Source organism: Symphodus melops (genome assembly GCF_947650265.1).
Source record: "Symphodus melops genome assembly, chromosome: 13".
Taxonomy (NCBI): Eukaryota; Metazoa; Chordata; class Actinopteri; order Labriformes; family Labridae; genus Symphodus; species Symphodus melops.
The window spans coordinates 14306957-14326211 of NC_136703.1; the positions used below are offsets into that span (position 1 = coordinate 14306957).

The 19255-nt window shown below is 42.5% G+C and overlaps 2 protein-coding genes across 2 annotated transcripts in view; one reads left to right on the plus strand and one right to left on the minus strand.

Annotated features, from left to right (window-relative positions):
- LOC306833692 (low-density lipoprotein receptor-related protein 1-like) overlaps positions 1 to 19255 on the minus strand; it is an 87405-nt gene that overhangs the window by 8541 nt on the left and 59609 nt on the right. Inside the window, exons 36-73 of the mRNA XM_079359155.1 lie at positions 19121 to 19255; positions 18892 to 19021; positions 18654 to 18780; positions 17983 to 18134; positions 17690 to 17814; positions 17146 to 17517; positions 13001 to 13190; positions 12644 to 12848; positions 12360 to 12552; positions 11675 to 11800; positions 11450 to 11578; positions 10994 to 11113; positions 10577 to 10690; positions 10306 to 10455; positions 10092 to 10214; positions 9791 to 9907; positions 9531 to 9659; positions 9318 to 9443; positions 9049 to 9189; positions 8725 to 8912; positions 7289 to 7472; positions 7109 to 7194; positions 6894 to 7013; positions 6283 to 6470; positions 5986 to 6191; positions 3939 to 4127; positions 3399 to 3547; positions 3055 to 3148; positions 2744 to 2860; positions 2451 to 2570; positions 2206 to 2328; positions 1992 to 2117; positions 1739 to 1855; positions 1119 to 1225; positions 859 to 991; positions 469 to 591; positions 230 to 352; positions 8 to 145 (exon numbers count right to left, since the gene is read on the minus strand). Coding sequence (XP_079215281.1) covers positions 8 to 145; positions 230 to 352; positions 469 to 591; positions 859 to 991; positions 1119 to 1225; positions 1739 to 1855; positions 1992 to 2117; positions 2206 to 2328; positions 2451 to 2570; positions 2744 to 2860; positions 3055 to 3148; positions 3399 to 3547; positions 3939 to 4127; positions 5986 to 6191; positions 6283 to 6470; positions 6894 to 7013; positions 7109 to 7194; positions 7289 to 7472; positions 8725 to 8912; positions 9049 to 9189; positions 9318 to 9443; positions 9531 to 9659; positions 9791 to 9907; positions 10092 to 10214; positions 10306 to 10455; positions 10577 to 10690; positions 10994 to 11113; positions 11450 to 11578; positions 11675 to 11800; positions 12360 to 12552; positions 12644 to 12848; positions 13001 to 13190; positions 17146 to 17517; positions 17690 to 17814; positions 17983 to 18134; positions 18654 to 18780; positions 18892 to 19021; positions 19121 to 19255 — 5535 coding nt within the window. The remainder of the gene's footprint in view (positions 1 to 7; positions 146 to 229; positions 353 to 468; positions 592 to 858; positions 992 to 1118; positions 1226 to 1738; positions 1856 to 1991; positions 2118 to 2205; positions 2329 to 2450; positions 2571 to 2743; positions 2861 to 3054; positions 3149 to 3398; positions 3548 to 3938; positions 4128 to 5985; positions 6192 to 6282; positions 6471 to 6893; positions 7014 to 7108; positions 7195 to 7288; positions 7473 to 8724; positions 8913 to 9048; positions 9190 to 9317; positions 9444 to 9530; positions 9660 to 9790; positions 9908 to 10091; positions 10215 to 10305; positions 10456 to 10576; positions 10691 to 10993; positions 11114 to 11449; positions 11579 to 11674; positions 11801 to 12359; positions 12553 to 12643; positions 12849 to 13000; positions 13191 to 17145; positions 17518 to 17689; positions 17815 to 17982; positions 18135 to 18653; positions 18781 to 18891; positions 19022 to 19120) is intronic.
- On the plus strand, positions 15201 to 16238 carry LOC306833696 (galanin receptor type 1; the record flags this gene model as incomplete). The annotated part of the gene is made up of 1 exon (XM_079359164.1): positions 15201 to 16238. One exon carries the CDS (start codon positions 15201 to 15203, stop codon positions 16236 to 16238), a length of 1038 nt encoding a protein of 345 aa, XP_079215290.1.

Genomic DNA, 19255 nt, shown 5'->3' on the forward strand with positions numbered 1-19255 from the left:
GAGACACCTGTCTTGCAGTCGATCTCATCGGAGCCGTAGTCCTCACAGTCGTTAAAGAAGTTGCAGCGCAGAGTGGAGCTGATGCATCTGTTGTTTGCACACAGGAGCTCGTCCTTCTCGCAAGTGGGGACAGCTGGGGGGGCTTCTGCTGACACACACAGAGCATATACCTAATCCAAGCTAAAATAGGAAGGGATTTCAAAGCACTCTGAATTATTCCTCAACTTACGGCAATCAAGTTCATCTGAGTTGTCGCCGCAGTTGTTGACACCATCACACCTCTTTGATGTTTGCAGGCACACACGGTCATTTTGACAGCGGAAAGGTCTAGTAGGAGGACACTGGAACCTTCCTGAGGGCCGAGCAGAGAAAGAAATAAAGAGGTTAGAGGGGGGGGGGGGGGGGGAAGCAGTTCACGACTAAAGATGGAGACGTGCATTCAATACATTTGTATAATTCTACACTCACTGCACTCTTCAGGTTTCTCGTCTGAGTTGTCCCCACAGTCGTCTTCCCCGTCACACTTCCAAGCGAGGGGTTTGCACAAAGTGTTGTCACACTGGAACTCATCCAGAGGGCAGTGACGTCCGGCTGAAAAGAACAGGATGAGATGGGTGAAGACTTATACTACTGGTGTGCTCCAAATAAAACATAATTCAGGTTTTAATGTTAATCTGGAGGCTGTTTTAGCACAACTAGCCACATTTGAAGCCTTTCATAGCCAGACAAATCTATTTGGATCCATAACCACAACTCATAATGTTCAGTCATTATAAAGAAAAAAAAAAAAGAACACAAATAACATAACATACAATAACATATTGAAAACATTTAATAGAAACAAGAATATCCTCTCACCTGCACTGCTGCAGTTCTCTTCATCACTGCCGTCCATGCAGTCAGGGTCAACATCACACCGCCAGCGGATGGGGATACAGTGACCGTTCTTGCACTGGAACTGGTCGTTGTCACACTTCAAGTCGCAGCCGTGCTGAAGAAGAATCAAAGTATAAAGGCAAACTATGTACAGCTTTATGTTACACGTTTACAAATCAAGACTAAACCGACACAATTTAACTCTTTCTTCAGATTGATACTTAAAGATGAAGTTTGTGTACCTCATCAGATCCATCTGCACAGTCATGGTCTCCATCGCACTTCCACCTGCCGGCAATACAGCGGCCGTTTGTGCAGGCAAACTCGCTCTCCGAGCATTGTCGAGGCACTACAGGAGAAGGCAGACGAGATTCATGTCAGTTATAACACCGGTAAACACCATAAACAAGTGAGCTATGGCTGTATTATCCTTCATCGCAAAAACAAAGGGCAAGGGTTTAAAATAACCACAACAGACAACACTGCCTGACAAGATGTAAAGAACTCATTAATCCAGATTTGCACAGGTGGGAGGGGTCACAGTTGGACAGGAGCAGGAAAATAGAGTGGGTTACAGGGTAAAGAGGTGACATTGAATCTTAGAGTTGTTGACATATGAAGGCGGAGGAACTTACCTCTGAATGCCAACAGGACAGTATGAAATGAAACAAACATCACATGAGGTGAGATGCATCAGAATTGAAAGTGAATGTTTGTTAATAATGAACGTGTCACTTAGCATGCACAGTTATGAGTTGAACGTGCAAATGCTACAATGGACAAGGCGCAGGCATGAGTGTAAATGACACACGACGAGGTAACATGTTGACGGTGTTGTCTGCATGCTGAAGTTGACACATACTGCACTTGTCCTCGTCCGAGTTGTCCCCACAGTCGTTGTCGTAGTCACACTGCCAGCGGCCCGGCACACAGCGATTGTTCTTGCATCTGAACTGGTATGGCTCACACGTTCTCTCAGCTGCACAAATCACACAAAAAGAACCATCACTAACATAAAAGCAGAAACAGCTAAAAGTCAGTTGTTTTTTTCCGGAAGTTCAACAAGTGACTCTTTAATGCGTTTGTCTTCTTCTAAAAAGAGAAGATATTCTCACCACACTCCTCTTTTGGTTCGTCTGATGCGTCGCCACAGTCGTCCTCCCCGTCACACTTCCAGCGAGCTGGTATGCATCGCCCAGAGTCTTTACATCTAAACTCGTCCACACCGCAAGTCATCTGGGCTGCAGAGGGAAACATTTGGCAGTTGTTATGTCTGATTAGGTTGAACCAGAATGAAGAAAATATTTGGAAATAAGATGGTATTCATACTGCAGTTGGCGGGTTCATCAGAGCCATCCACGCAGTCATTGTCGCGGTCACACACCCAGACACGAGGTATGCAGCGTTTAGTGATGGCACACTGGAACTGGGTTGGTGCGCAAGTGACCTCAGCTACATAAGGGAATATTTATAGTTAAAAAAAACCAAACAAAACATCAAGCTGGAAGAACAGCAAATCAGAGTGCATATGGTTAAACTGGAAATGAATGACAGAAAAAAAAGCTTGTACTCACGACAGTCCTTCTCGTCCTCTCCTTCCCCACAGTTGTCCTGGCCGTTACAGCGGAAGATGCCAGGAATGCAGCGACTTGGGTGGGAACATTTGAACTGGCTCGGCAGGCAAACATGAATATCTATAATACACAGGCAGACAAACGATTCTTTAGATTCTTTCTTTATGTGACAAACAATAGAGTAGGGATGGCAGTACAGTATAAAAAAAGAAAGACTGGAAAGAGTTGAACAGACCAGTAAGTATTTATATAGTGTTGACACATAAAGTAAGTGTCAAAAACGGCAAACATACCACAGTTAGCCTCATCTGAATTGTCCTGGCAGTCGTTGTCACCGTCACAGATGTATGCAGGGTTTGTGCAGATGCCTGTCCTGCACTGAAACTGCCCTGGTCTGCATTTGAACTCAGCTATAACAGGGAAAATGATAGATGTTTTTCATGATCAAACCAAACTTGCAATGAGATTTCTTAAAATGTAAGCTCCTCCCTGCAGGATAGTACATTTGATGCTGTCTTAAAATCAATACCAACCAGGTAACTATCTGTGTGTTGTAGGATTTTGACATACTAAACCCCCCATTATGGTTTTTTTAAATACATACGGCAGTCTGCTGGCTCGTCTGACCGGTCACCGCAATCGTCCTCCGTGTCACATTTCCACCAGAAAGGAATGCACTTGTCGTTTTTGCAAACAAACTACAATAGGGAGAGGGAGAACAATCAAAATATTGATATGGCCTAATACCAGAGCTCCTCTGCTTCAACGCTGTTGACAGAGCGGAGACTGGCTACTTTAGCAGTGGGCAGCCAGCCAGATGTCGATATGCAGTCAACAGGCAAAAGCAGTTCATTACACAAGATATGAGATGGAGACATGAATAAGTGAAATCCTGTGATTTTTAACTCAAATTGATATTTGATGTTGATGTATAAACAACCTCCTCACCTGACTGGCTGTACAGTTGGACATGCAAGTACGCTGATCATTGGCGAGGTAGAAGTTGGTGGGACAGGCACACTTGTAGCCTCCTCCGGGAGAGAGGAGGCAGAGGTTACTGCAGCCACCATTGTTGGTCTGACAGGGGTGGTTGAGCACTGGAAAAGACACGCAAATCATTTTTGGCATATGACAAAAGGTTTATGTCTGGATTAGGCTGGGAAACGTAATGATGTGGGGTGGGACTTTTCATCTTCATATGTTAAAACATAGAATGAGTTTCTACACTTTTAACAGTTTAATGTGAATTGAAATATTAGTTCTTGAACTAAATGACATACTAGATCAGAGTTAGGTGAGATCTGTTTTTCTTTGGAATATCAAAAAAGAAAAGTTAAAGGGGAGACTTTTTGTGTGCTTTAACTTAAGAGATTAGAAAACCACTCAAAATGAAGCTAAGTCTAAGTGGTCATTCATTAAGTGAGAAAAGATACTCAGCTAAAACCTTTACACAAACTGCATACTTCCTTCTACAGTACGGTGTCTTACCCTCAGGCTGGCGATAGGGATGGTAAATGTGGATGTCCATGGGCCGATGCAGTGTGCTGATCAGGGTGGTCTTGTTGGTACCCAGACTCTTATGAGCTCTGTTGATTGACTTTGTCTCCCAGTCTGTCCAGTAGATGTACTCCTCGAACAGAGTCATTGCAAAGATGTGGGGGATGTCCTGGCTGAGAACTGTAAAGCAGCAAGCACAGAGATCAGGTACAGTAAATCTGCCAACAGAAGTTGACCCACTAAGATAATATATGATAACTCAGGACAGCACCCTGGTTATAAAATCAGGCTTAAAGCAAATGTTTCTCAGTGGTAAAAATGCATAGGTGCATTTGCCCTGGAAGCGTCCCCTGAGCTGGTGGGAGTTTGATGCCTTGCTCAATGGCCCCTCGGCAGTGCTCGATGAGGGGTCCCTCAGCTACCACACCATCTTTCATATTTTTGTCCGCATAGGGACTTGAGCTGACGACCCTCCCTTTGAACTGAGCTACTGCCGCCCCCAAAAAGAACTGGCAGTATAGTCTGGTACTGAAAAAAGTGAGGGTGGCGTGCACAGATACAGCTGCTCCAGTAATTTGTGTGTTATGTAATGGACTCTATGCCTCATTAGGCTTTACAACCCAATTGCTTTTTTCTGCTTCCATATACCTAATATGTGTTTGCCTCAAGTTTTTCAGGCAGTTGCATTATGGAAACACACCATCACTTTCTGTTGTAAGCAAAGCAATTCCGTGCATGGACCTCCGGCATACACAAGAGCATGCATAAAGGGCAGAAACACGAAGTGGTACAAGTTTAAAACAACTCATCATCAGGTGACCATCAAATGGCTTATAACAAGTGAAGGGCCCGAAACAACTTCAATACTGTTGCTGAACTGTGACATTAGTTAGATAAGCACAAAGCTGTCTTTGGTTAAACTTTATCTGAAAACAAACAGAGCAGGTCTTGTTCTGCCAACACACAAAAGGCCGCCCTGGTGTTTGTATTAAATGTGTGCATGAGGGTTGTGTTTTCCAGGAAACTCTTTGGATGGTTGGCACCACTAAACGTTATAAAAACAGTCACATGTTTTAAAATGAACAGAAAGTTAAATAAATATTAGTTTACCCTTCAACATGCTTCCTTCAGCGTGGTTTTCTTGTTAAATATTGTCCAGTAAAACACTATAATGCTCACTTACAAGTTTCTGTCTAGTTGTCTACTATGTCATACACCCACAACTTTACATCACATACATTCTAAATCCGAGGAATGATGAGATGCCACAGCTCTCTCTGCGTGTTTGGCAGATCTCAGCGAATGAGAAAAAGTTCAACACAAACGCCCGCTGCGCTCCAGAATTCCTCCGCACGCCTGGTTGGTTGACAATATTAACTATTGTAGTGAGTGTGCTGAAGAACTGAGCGCCGTGCAGACGTCATACACGCTCGAGGCCTCACAAGTCAGAACAATCTCTCCGATTCAGCGTTTCTAGACTCCAGTGCAGCGAACTACAAACTGACCTGCCAGCTTCTGCTTAAATGGACGCCAAACAAGCAAGTGTTCATGACGAGGGGAGAATAATTTAGACAACTGACAAGGCTATTAACCTGTAACCCTAGAAAACACATTCACATTTAAACCTAATATTTGGAATATTTAACTTTTGCATGCTACTATTTCATTCACAACCTGTCTAGATTATTGTTCTTATTTCTATTTTACCTTCTAGATAAAAAATGCGATATGCATCTATAAAATGTATTCAAAAGCTGCCCATATCATCATCAGTGATAGTCTGATTTTAATACAAGTGCTAAATAGCTCACTTAATCTTCTGTCCATTTACAGATTAAAACAACAGTATTTGGCATTTTGCAGCTTTTTGTCCCTTTCAGCTTAATAAGTAAGATCGTAGTAGTCATAAATGTTTTTTTTTTATAATATGTAGACTACTACTTGCAACTGGATACAACACTGCCAAACACGGTCTTGTGACCCTGCAAGCCTACAAGTGTGTAAAAGCAGTCATAAAAAGTGTGTCTTGGTCACTTACCTGTGTGTCTGTTTGTGCCATCCAGGCTTGCAAACTCTATATAGTCCTCTCTGGCATCTGCCCAGTATATACGGTCATTGATAAAGTCGAGGGTTAGTCCATTGGGCCATGTGATCTTATCCTCCACAATGGAACTTCTATTAGTGCCGTCCATCCCGATTCGCCCAATGTGAGGATTGTCGCCCCAGTCTGACCAATACAAGTACCTAACCCGGTGACGGATAAGGACAATTTTACACATACAAAATATGCATATCCTGGAGACAGTGTTTGGTAATAAAGAACTGTTCTTCTTACCCATAGCGTACATCCACAGCCACAGCACGAGGTTCCTTCAGGCCACTGTTGACCAGCACTGTCCGGTAGGCTCCATTGAGTTTTGATACTTCGATGGTGTCTCTGCCTTTATCACACCAGTACAAGTTCCCACCGACCCAATCCACTGCCAAGCCGTCTGGGTTACTCAAGGAGGTCCGGTGCAAAACCTGTCGGTCAGTCACTGCATGAGACTTTTTAAAAGTTACAGTCAGGCTCAAATGGATTTCAAAAACTAAGTAAATGCCAATTATTCTTTTGGCTACCGAAGTCCTAGGATGTGAGTGAAAGAGAAACAGATATAAATAATTTTGCCAAATGAAAAAAATTACAAGATAAATGGTCTAGTTTAGTTTATACCCAGTCTTTAACCATAATCAAAAATAATGCAGATCAGACTTAAACATGGATCACAATATTTCATTGTACTTGGCTATTAGCTCTTCTTTGGTTATACATTAGCAATGAATGAAGTCATGTCAGATTTCTTCATAAAACATGTTAAAACAACTTGTGTTTATTTAGGTACTGTACAGCTATATATAAAAGATATGTCTTTTGATCCAGTTCACCGATGTGACTTCCTCACTGACCTCTATGTTGCTGCCGTTCATATGCATGCGTCGGATCATGCTGCCCTGAGTGGTAACATCTGTCCAGTAGATCATCTGCTCAGCATAGTGGAAGTCCAGAGCCACTGCATTATTCAGACCCTGGAACAGATAGATAGAGTATTAAGAGGTGTAGAGAGAGTTAACAATTAGAACTTATTTTTCAGCAGGTCAAACTAGGCACCAGTGTGTCTCACCTGTTTTATAAGAGTGTAGTTGGAACCATCCAAGTTAAGTTTTCTCAGGTAGTACCGGTTAGCGAAGATCAAGTATGGCTCCTCTTCTACGAACAAATACCAGACAGAAGACATATGCTTCACGTTTGAATGGTCTGCAAAAAAGCAGTGAAATGCAAAACACACTAAAGTATGCCTTACCTGATGTGGACTTGCAGATGGTGGGGTCATTGGGGCTGAGTTCAAAGCCATCGACACAGAGACAGTGGAAGCTGCCGTGTGTGTTGATGCAGCGCTGAGAACAGGGGTAAGTGGTTGTGCACTCGTCTATATCCACACATGTCTTCCCGTCCCGCTTGAGCTGGAAACCAGGGTGACACCTACACTGAAGGGGCCAGGAGCAAAACAGAGATGTCAAATCAACAGCTTCTGGCACTTCTCCACACCACTTACAAGAGCCTGTCACTGCCTGATGCAAAACCCTGTCAGTCAGATAGTTGCTATTTCTTCCTTCACTAAAAGTTACATTTTCTTACCAATACTCTTTTTTTGCTCCAAGTCTTTTTAATGATGTTTATACACAGATAGTGTGCAAAGTACATAAATTCAGGATCATGGGTGAACAGAAATAATACAAATCTAAACATCATACTGCCTCGCCCCAACAGAGCCCAGTCCCTGCAATAATATTACTGCACCATTAAACAAAATGAATTAATAAAAACAATAAATATATATGAAATAAAATAAATAGAAATTAATTAAAACAAAAGTGTATGATACATATAAAAAAAGAGAAGAAATCAAGAAGGGATCTTATGGGTTTAAAATTATACACAATACAGGATCAGTCACATAAAACAGAAATATTAGTGAAATCCCATTTCTCTATATAACTTAAAATGTTTCCATGTAGCATAACATTTTTGAATACGTCGTTTTCTTCTAAAGCAATGCTAATCCAGCTACTGCTGCTAAATTATCTGATTTGCAAAACTGCCTGACAACTAAGAGGGAGCGAAAACAGATAAGCTGAACATGACAGATAAACATTATCTTTTAAATAGTATTCATAAAAAATCCCACTCAGCTTGAACTCTCTCTCTCTAATAAACATTAAGTGTTTTTTAAAACTTCAGTTATGTCCAAATTCAACTCCTTTGAAACCATTTAAGTCGACCCGAGATGATTTACGCACAAAGAAAACACCAGATCTGTGTATAAATGAAATACACAAAATGTTGTGTGAAAACTGAATACTTAGGAATTAGGCTCAACACCCCCACCAGCTTAGAGTGAATTCTTTTGCCGTGAAAATTATTCCTTATCTTTTTCAAATGATGCTCTGACCACAGCTGCAAAACCACAAATATGAGAGTTCACACAGAGTTCAAGATGTTCTAGTACTGGCCTCCAACTTTCAAGCAAGAGAGCCAAGATATGTTTTTGTCTTACATAACTGCATGCCTCAAACCTTCTTACTTCAGCTTCTCTCTAACCCAGTGTTAACATTACGCTTCTCATTAGTCTATACTACACTTATAAATTCTTGTCTAATTAAAGCAAGTCCATGAAGCACTTCGCGCGGTTGAAGTTGCTCTTGGCACAAAAAAAAAACAAAAAATGATGTGGCTTACCTTGAAGCCAATCTTGAGGTCATCACAGAGCTGCGAGCAGCCGCTGAGCTTGCTGTTTAGACACTCATTGATGAAGCAGTTGAGTTCGTCTGAGCCGTCGCCACAGTCGTCATTGCGATCACAAAGCAGCGTCTCATTCAAACACTTCCCATTACGACACATGAATGCTGACTCATTGCAAATCCTCTCTGAAATTGGACACAAGTACCATTTTACATTAATGTCATTTTAAACTGGATGGATTGTCTGAACAAGAACTTTCTCATATGACTCATACTAATGATGTATGAAGGGAAAAAAAAGAAGAAGAAGTTATAACCCAACCTGAGTCAGTGCAGTGTGGGTTTTTGGGGGCCTCGTCGGAGCGATCCTGACAGTCAAACTCTCCATCACACTCCCATTTCTTTTGGTTGAGGCAGCGGCCGTTGGCACAGCGAAACTCTTCTGGACCACACGTTGGATACTCTACACCAGAACAAGAGTGGGTTAATGATCAAACACAACACAAAAAACAAAGCAATTTCAAATGACATTCTCTCCCTATATATTTAAAGGCTATTAAACATCGTTCTCATTCAATAACAAACACTCACCACATTCTGGGGATTCGTCTGAGCCATCTGAGCAGTCGATGTCATGATCACACACAAAGTGCTTTGGGATACACTGTCTGTTCTGGCACATGAACTCATTCTCGTCACAAGTGCTGTTGGTGTACACTAGAAAAAACACACAAACGGGTTTTCTCTCCAATCCTAACACAACAGTATTTTCATGGTGTTATTATGGAATTTTGCCCCACTTACTGCAGCCAGCCTTGACACTCTCATCTGCTCCATCCGGACAGTCCTTGTCTCCATCACACTTCCATCGTTGAGGCACACACATGTGGGAGCCAGGACACTGGAAAGCCTCTGGGCTGCAGGTCTTGGATTCTATGCCAACATAATGGGAAAGTTACTTAGTGATATAACACAAGGAAATCTTAAGCACAGAGTACAATGCCTTTGCTTTGTGTTGCAGAAAGTACTTTTAAATTAGTGAGTGAAAGTAATAAATCACTTACTGCATTTCTGGTCCTCATCGGAACCATCACCGCAATCATCAGAGCCGTCACACACCCAGTGGCTGGAAATGCAGCGGTGGTTGGCACATTCAAACTGGGTGGATGTACAAAATTTGTCTGCAGGCAAAAGGCAAAGAAAGCTCAGCACTTGGGAAAATTATTTGATGTACTCTAACCTTAAGTCCTGTTTTTCTATGTGCTGTGGAAAATCTAAGAAAAACGGTTTGCTTTTTTTTTTGCTGGCATGCTTTGTGTTTTCTATAAACAAGGGTAAGGAAGGACAACTCAGCAGCTGACTGACCACAGTGTGTCTCATCCGCTCCGTTCTCACAGTCATTCTCCTTATCACAGGTCCAGCTCATAGGGATGCAGCGACCACTTGGACAAGCAAAGAAGTTGACTGGACATTTAAGCTTCCTTTTATCTGTAAGCCAACAGAGAGACATGTTGTTAAATGTTTGACAATTCAAAAAGACGCTTAAAGCATTTGAGAAAAGGGAGACAAAATCCCCAACCTGGGCAGTTTCTCTCATCTGAAAAGTCTCCACAATCGTTGTTGCCATCACACACCCATGAGGACAGATAACACAGGGTAGTCTTCTCACAGCTCTGGAAGGACACTCCTTTCACTCCCAAGCGGAAGAAACGGGAACAATCAGTTGGTTCTGGGAAAAACAGTAAAAAAAAAAAAGACACTTTCTTCAAAGAAATCCTAATTAACTCTAAAACAGTTATTCCAACGTGAATCCTATTATTTAATCCTAATCACAAGAGTAGATTACTTACGGCAGTTCATTTCATCCGCGGCATCCTCACAGTTGACCACCTGGTCACAGCGGCTGTAGTTGGAGATACAGCTTCCATCTTTACACTGGAACTCTCCTGGTTTGCACAACGTTACTGCAGGAGACAAGAATTTTCACAATTAGGAAGCTAATGCAACCTCAAAGGCAAATGCAACCATCTCCTCCAAAGTCCACTTTACTAACTAACAGTAAATCCAGTACTATGCCCACATTATTTAGCATTTTATGAGTTTACCAAGAGTATTCAAAAAGGCATTGGAGATAAGGTGCGAGACCTGGCTGCCACACTGATACTCGGCAAACAATGGTTAACATGGATTCTCTTTGAGGATCTATCACAAGCTAAACTTGTGGTTTGGCTTGATGGCAGCCATCAAATTGGACGTAAATCACTTACTGTTGCAGGGAAGCTCATCTGAGTGGTCACCGCAGTCATCTGTGCCATCACACCAGAACTGGTGGCCAATGCAGCGGCCATTCATGCAGCGTCTGTAGCCTTTCTTGCAAAGTCGATTGGCTGTTAGGAGACAGAAGTTGAAAAGAGTGAGCTGAAGAAGTCCTTAATATGGACTAACTAAAGGTTACATAGAAATATATTTCACTGCTATGTTCTCAAATGAATTCTGCACTAAAGAAAGTCAATTCTTGCAAGCTTTAAAATGTTGTCTGATAAAAAAATGTTCTAAGCAATAAAACTTGTGTAAGACTTTTTGCTCTTCCGAGACCTAATACACGTCTATTTCTTCAACTGCTTTGAATATGACATCGGCTAATTATCTGCAAATGGTGTTTAATGAATGATGACCTATGAGAGGAAAAAGCACACCAACTAATAGAACCATATAAAACTCACCACAGTAGGACTGCTTCTCATCAGATTTGTCCTTGCAGTGCGCCATGCCGTCACAGGTCAGGCTGTAGTTGATGCAGTCACCGTTTCCACACTCAAAGTCATCCACACTTCCACACGACATGTTGAGGGCTGGAGAAGGAGCACAATTTTATGTCAACAACGTCTTTTTTCAGAGAACTCTTTGTTAAATGATGTGCTGACATGACTGAAGATTATTTCTCTTACAAGAGCAGGTGTTGTCTTCGAGGAGCTGCCTATCGCCACGACAACTGCAGTTGACACGTCCATCAGATGTGGGCAGACACAGGTCTTGGCATCCTCCATTATTTGTCCGGCAAGGAGAGAACTCACCTGAGGAGCGGAGGATTTTTAAACAAGTCATGTTTGGTGTTATTTATTACTGGAAAAACATTTCTCTGCATGCCGAAGGATTTACTGAAACACCAACGCATTATAATGTATCTCCTGATATAATTTCACCGCACTTTCCAAAACACAAACTACACGGCCAAAACATACTATTGTGTACCTAATGTTTACCATGTAAAACCTTTAAGTTAATCTAGTTAGTATTTTAGAAACAATTAAGGTTGATGGGAGTTTCATATATAAAAGTATCTTGTGATGATAAAAGAAAACAGTCTGGAAAACAGTTAGGATATTAAAGCTAATCCTGAATGGTACATTTCTTTGCCACATTTCAGGACAATCTTAATTTAAATTGGTGAAATCATTTCTGTTTGAATTAAAATGCTGGACCGACATGGTTAACATCAGAGCCACAATACCAGCTGGGCCAAGAAACATAACAAAGACACATTTTTTAACCTATTTCAAAGCAAGGAAACAAAGTCATTAAGGCTAAAAAATATCCCTAAATGTTTTGGAGAGGCTCCAGTTTCATACTTACAACTGTTGGTGTCATTAGCCACAGCAACAATTCCCATTGGCTGCTGAGGAATGTCAGCACGCAGCACCTTCATGTCTCCTCCCGTGTATTTGTCTGCTCTGAGCACAGCCCTCCTCACCCAGTCAGTCCAGAAGATATAGTCTCCATACACAGCCAGGCCAAACGGATGTACCGGCTCATTCTTTAACAACACCTAAGGCAGAAAGATTGAGTCATTATTTTACAAGTCATCATTTCATTCAGTCTTCTTTGTGGCTAAAGGAAAGTCGAAAGGGCTTTCTTACGTAACGGCTGCTCCCGTCATATTCACAGCGTTCAATCTTGTCTAGTGTGGCGTCAGAGAAGTAGAGTTTTTCTGCACGGTGATCTATAGCCAGGCCGTTGGGAGTTCTGATGTCACTGCCGATGATTATGAGCAGATTGGCTCCATTCAGAGAAGCCCTCATAATACTGGGAGCCTGTTCGTTCCAGTTGGTCCAGAACATTAGACTGTAGTAAGAACAGAAAAAATAGGACACACATAATCATGAGGAGTAGAAACTCACAATAACAGAGGTTATGGTTGACTGAACTAAAATAAATCTGCCATTCGAAAAAACAAAAGAGAAATTGTTTTGGAAGTTTTGATATCAATCGCTTACTCTTGACACTCATCCAGCACAAAGGCTCTGGGGTGGTCTTCTCCAGACATAGTGACCACATTGTCGCGGTTATAGGCCACAGTGCGGCTCTGGTCCACTGTGTGGCGAGTGATTGTTGAGGTTGTGTAACTCGTCCAGTAGAGAGTATCCCAACCACGGTGGTATGCCAGGCCCTCAACTGACCCTACATCTGTGGAAGAGGGGGGAGAGTTTTGGCCAGGGGTAAATATTTTGGACCATGAAGATTTACTGACAATAACCCTTTTTTGTTGTCATGTCGTCAAACAAGCTTGAAGGAAAACTATATCATCTCAGGGGTGTAGCTTTAATACAGAGCTTGTGTTAGAATTCAGAAAACCATAGCATTAGTTTGTTGCCCCCATAGTACTACTTCATTAAAGAGGCTGTGTTAACAATCCTCATGTCTTCACAACTTCCTACAATAGCTCATGAAAGCAGCAACACTGTGATACAAAAAAAGTAAAGGGTTGAAAAGAAAAAGTGAAAAAGAAAGAGTGAAATGGAAGTGGAACCACACTGAGCAGAGTATGCACCGGGCCTGCTGTTCCTGGAGAGAGTTTAAAGAGTGCGTATCATCCTGTCATTTCATGGCTGGCTGCCTGCACATACAAATACAGCTCCCCATGGACACTCTCATTCATGGTCACTTCTTGTTCTGGGATGAAAACCGCTGCTGGAACAGCTTGAGTCACTTTAAGGATAAGAGCCAGGGTGAAGAAGTCAGCCGTGAACGGCAAACTTGAGGCAGCTGCTCTTGATAACCATCATCCTTTTTATCCTACACCCCCATCCACCCATAGAACAAACAGTAATATTAGTTTCTTTATCTGTGGGGCCTACAGGTCACACAACATCACGGAAAAAGGGCATTGCTTGCAGCCTCACAGCCTCCGTGGTGTGCACCCATCTGGTCTTGGACACACCAGCAACCACATTTATGACCACTTACACCCAACAATAAAAACCTAAACGCGCCATCCTACTGTTTGTTTTTGGCTCAAAGTCATACATTACCTTTAAATAGATGTTTCAGATATGTGACAAAGATCTATAACCAACGTTAATGCAGGACCACCTTAAGGCTGAAACTCTCGTTAACCAACCCAAATGCCACTAAACACGTGAACACAGTTGAACACACAAGACATGATAGGGACTTTCAACCACTCACACTGTACCGAACACGAATAAGAACAAGGTGCACTTGAGCAGCTAATTTCCTCGATGAAGGAAAGACCATATGGTGGACAGGGCCTTTTAAAGCAGCTTCAAGACAGAATTATGTAACAAGAAACAACATCGTCTCCCCTCCCCTTACCTACATCAGCACAGCCCCTAGTTACTGTGCAAACATGGGAGAACACCTGTCAGTGAGGTCATTTCAACTTAGAACAGAGCCTCTCTGACAATCACAGGAGCAGTTATATCAGAAATGCTTTTTTGCAAGTGTTCCTTTTAATCATCTTTTTAAATGACAATTATTCTTATTGTCTTGTAATTCCAGCTGCTGGAAGGTTACAGGTAACGATTCTTTGAAGAGCTTCTAAATGGACTGGTTGTTTCCTGCCGCAATGACCACTTGGCATCAAGTAGCATCGACTGCTTTCCAAAGTGGAATGTCTGTTGGCAACCACTGGGATGAATTTATACACTGTTGCCTGGTTTCAAAAAAATCAATTCAGCCATGGAGAAATGGCTCCACTGACATCTCTCTGATTTCGCACCTTCTTGGACCATGATGGACATGCTGTCGCAGCCAAGGAAATGCCCAAATGTAAGGACTGCTCTTTAAGGTCATGCTTGTCAGACAGCACAATTTAAGAATGTTTATTTTAAATTAGCACTATATTGCTTTTTTGGTGATTTAAGTGTTGTGATTGACTGCATATTTTCACAGATCAAACTCAACACAAACTTTAAATAAACCAGGAGAAGAAGAAGTTTGGATTCTCATTTCCTGTAAGAGCACAGATTATAAATGGCAATGAAGAAGTTAGCTGACCAGGGTGATCTTAACTAATTTGCCCACATTTTAAGAGTACTTAATGGAACGTGTTCATGCTGTGATTAATACAAAAAGGACATGAACTGGAGCCAACAGACGCATCACTCTTACAATCTGGGAACATGCTGATGCTTAATTTTACAGACCATTAGATTAATTGATTAATGCGAATGCATGGAGACCTTGGGGCTGCAGTCAAACGGCAGCGGCCATGGCCAAATGAACAGAGAAGATGAGGCTTTGATTAAGACCATCGTGCCCATCCTGGACGGACTGATTCTGGTGACAGGCCTGGTTGGCCAAACTCTGGTCATCACTATTCTCACCGGCAGGAGGAAGAAAGAAAGTCAACCTCCGCACGGTACAGACACCCTGCTGTTGGCCCTAAGTGCTGCTGACCTGTTGCTGCTGCTCTGTCTGCCCTTCCACACCTCTGCAATCACTCTGGGCTTTTGGCCTTTTGGCAGTTTCCTGTGCAAGGCCATTAGCTTTCTGGGCGTGGCCTGCTCTGCTGCTTCTGTCTTTACGCTGGCAGCTCTGGCAGTGACACGTTACCTCACAGTGGTTCATCCTACCTGGGCATACCGCTCGAGAATGCATCGACGTATAAAGCTGACGGTTGTTCTGCTCTGGGTCCCCGCCTCAGCCTTGGCTGCACCACAGTTTGCTTTCCGCACAGTTACGGAATCCAGCTCTGTTTATTGCTTTGCTTTTCTGTCAGACTTCAGCCAGCTGGTCTACAGCATTGCCCTCTTCTTGTGTGGCTTTGCGCTCCCACTCGGCATTATCGTAATGATGTACACCAAGATCTACTGTTTTCTACGACATGCACGGCTGCTGGGTAACGCTCCACAACTGGAGCGCTACCAGAGCCAGGTCACTCACACTTCTGCTCTCCTGGTCCTGGTCTTCACGCTGCTCTGGCTGCCCTCCTATGCCCTTATGTTTTCATTCATCGGAGGAACGATAACAGGCTTAACTGGATACAATACCATCGCTATCCTGGCCAGACTGCTGGCATCCTCAGTAGCAGTGGTGAACCCTTTGCTGTATGGGTTCGTGTCTCAGAAGTTCAGACGAGATTTACTAGAGCTGGGGAGAGAGCGCTGGGCATGGTGCAAAAGCTGTCTGGTTGGTTGCCCTCATGTGATAAGCAGAGACACGGTGCAACCCTTTGAGCTGGACACAACCTCAGAAGTAGGCCAAAACTGACTCTGTAGCCAAAATGGGATCATCACTACCTCATATTAATTCTTTAAAATAGAGCTAGAGAATATGTATTTAAGAATTGAAATACTGATTATAATATTTAAATCAGATCTGTCAAATAATATACAGAAAGTATGGAAATATACAAGTGATACTCTCAGTGCTATTCAGGGAAATTTATGGCTCTTGTTGTGATTCAAATCTGGTTAAAGCTCTAATATTAGCAATGACAACCTCAATGTGTTGGTTTAAAATATAAAAAGGCTTAATCTATAACATATTTAGCAGAGTCTTTCCTTCATTTAACTTGAGCTGTATTAATTTCTCTTTACTTCAAACTAATTAAATAGCTGGGTGAAAAACAAGCCTTTACTTTAAAAACTTGATTCAAACACTGCTCACAATAAACCAACAATCATCAATAAACCGCTATCCTCCTACACTCTGCTTGTGTCTGTGTCTTTTCAATAACATAATGCAGGTTTCATCTATAATTTGGTCAAAACAGCTTTGATCTAGGGCTTTTAAATGTGATTTTGTGGACGGAGTTCAACAACCTATTTGTGAATCAGTTAAAGTGACACTTCGGTGTAGCACCAAACAAAAGGCAGCGTTTAAGTGGGTGTTTGTGGGTGCCAGTGTGTCTCCTTCAAGTGGCAGCCCGAAGTGATATCAATCTTTTCTAGTTGCAGCTGTGTGAATCCATCTGGGTGCTTCTCAAAATGTATGATGATGGCTGTTTACAGTGTCAAGGAGACAACATGCAATTATAAATGGACAGAACTTGAAGAATCAGCAAACACAGCTGAACATCATGCAGACAGAGTGAGGGGCGCTCAAGAGAGTTTGTTCATATTCTGTGGTGCTGAAAAGAAATGATGTGATTTATGACTCCTACAAACTGACTTACTGTCAACCACTATCTTGCGGTCTGTGCCGTCGTCATTGATTTGCTGGATGTTGCCAAAGTGGATGTCGCTGAAGAAGACGCGGTTGGCTCCCTTCCCTCCACCGCCGTGATAATCGAAGCTGAGGGCGATGACGTTCCTCATGTGGTCGGGGTCCTCAAACGGCTTTATCGGCGCGTTGAGGTTGGTCTCATCTGACAGGTGGATGCTCTTCAGAATAGTACGTTCAGAGTACAGCAGGTACCCGTCATAGTCACGACAACTGCGGTTGTCCTCAGCCAGCATGCCGTGGGCACATGCACAAGTGCGCTGCCCGTTGCCACGGTAAAGACACAGCTGTTCACAGCCGCCGTTGTCTTTGCAGACGTTGGTGCCTGAGGAGAGGGTGACAAAAAAAATGTTTTAAACAACGTGTGTGCCTGGTTAAATACACGCGTGTTTATTCTGTGCACTGGTTCACTTAAGATAGCCAGCTCTTATTGTGGTGAAATTTCTGCTCAAGTTTGGGCTCAAGATTAGATTCGTGAGTCTCCTTTTCATTCCTACCTTTCTGCCTGGCCCTGTTGAAAACCTTGATGTCTTTCAGCTGTACACCAATGCCAGTCCTGAGCTGCACAGCATCCGTAGCATTGTCTTTGCTGCCCCTCTTAATGGAGCCATTGGCATGAGTTCTAAACAACAGAGAACAACAGTGCGAGTCAATTCATGGCACAAAACAATAAGAAATCTTCCACATGGTTTCAAAGCTGCCATGCATAAACGAGTATGATTAGATTATGATGCCATGGGGGAGAAAAAAAGATGGTTCAGTGAACAAGTTAATTAACCACAGTACTGACCTGTCACTCCAGTAGATGTATTCCTCAAAAACAGACACAGCAAACATGTCCATGTTGTTGTTTGCCAGCACCAGCTCCCTGTTCTCTCCAGTCTCCAGGTTAATGCGCTCAATCTTGTCTGTACGAGCATCACACCAATAAAGAAGACCCTCCTACAGAGAAAAACAATTAAAATGTAAGCAAAAATGTACAGGGGTGCTGTTAGTATGTTAATGTAGAAACAAACCTCTACATTGTAATGCTGGTTCACTTTAAGGCCTAAGTAATACTTTCCTTATTAATGCCTTGCCTAAAGCCAAATTATATCATAAATAATATACATAGTAGAGCCATCTGATAAAAGCAATATTACATCTTTTAAATCCCCAAACAGCAATTCAATCTTTTGAGAACTATAATTGCAGCTTCATTTCTAGAGATCATGGAGAAATGCCAATCTAGAATAAACGGATTAAACTAACTGGTATAAAATGAATCGCCACTGCTATTTAATCTGTAAATTTATTTAAATGTAATTTAATACTTTGTTAGCACAACAAAAAAGCAGAAAAATCTTCCAGTCTTTGGGGAAAATTGCAGTATTGTTCACGTCAAATATGGGAACTCTGCCGAGTCATGACAAAATAAGTTGATGAAAGGTCTGAAATGTTGATGTCTGCAGTGGGACTTACATCGTAGTCAATGGAGATTCCATTGGGCCAACTGATGCTCGAGTTGACCAAGACCAACCTCTGGGTGCCATCCAACCTGGAGCGCTCAATACGAGGGTACTGACCCCACTCAGTCCAGAACAGATACCTGCACACAGGGACACACATGAGATGATTTAAATGTGTATTTCAGAGGAATTTAGAAATTCTGCAGCACAATTAGAGCTGGAAAAAAAAAAATCTTGGCAAGAAGCATTACCCTTTGACAGGATGGACAGTGATGGCTCTGGGCTTGTCCAGACCCTGGGAAATGACTACATAACGGAAGGAGCCATTAAGCCTGGCCACCTCAATTACGTCGAAGCCCTGGTCAGTCCAGTAAATATTTCCTATAAAAGAAGAGGGAAGCACATCAGCTTGATGCTCCTAGGGTGATTATTTAATACATATAAGTGGATTAAAATACTGGTAATGTATGATGGGTGGACCTGCTATCCAGTCAACAGTAATGCCCTCCACCCTGCCGATGCCGTTGGTGACCACATCTTCCCTCCATGTCTGGTCTCTCTTCGCCCTGCTGATGGTGCTCAGGCCCATGTCCACCCAGTAGATGGTGTCATTTT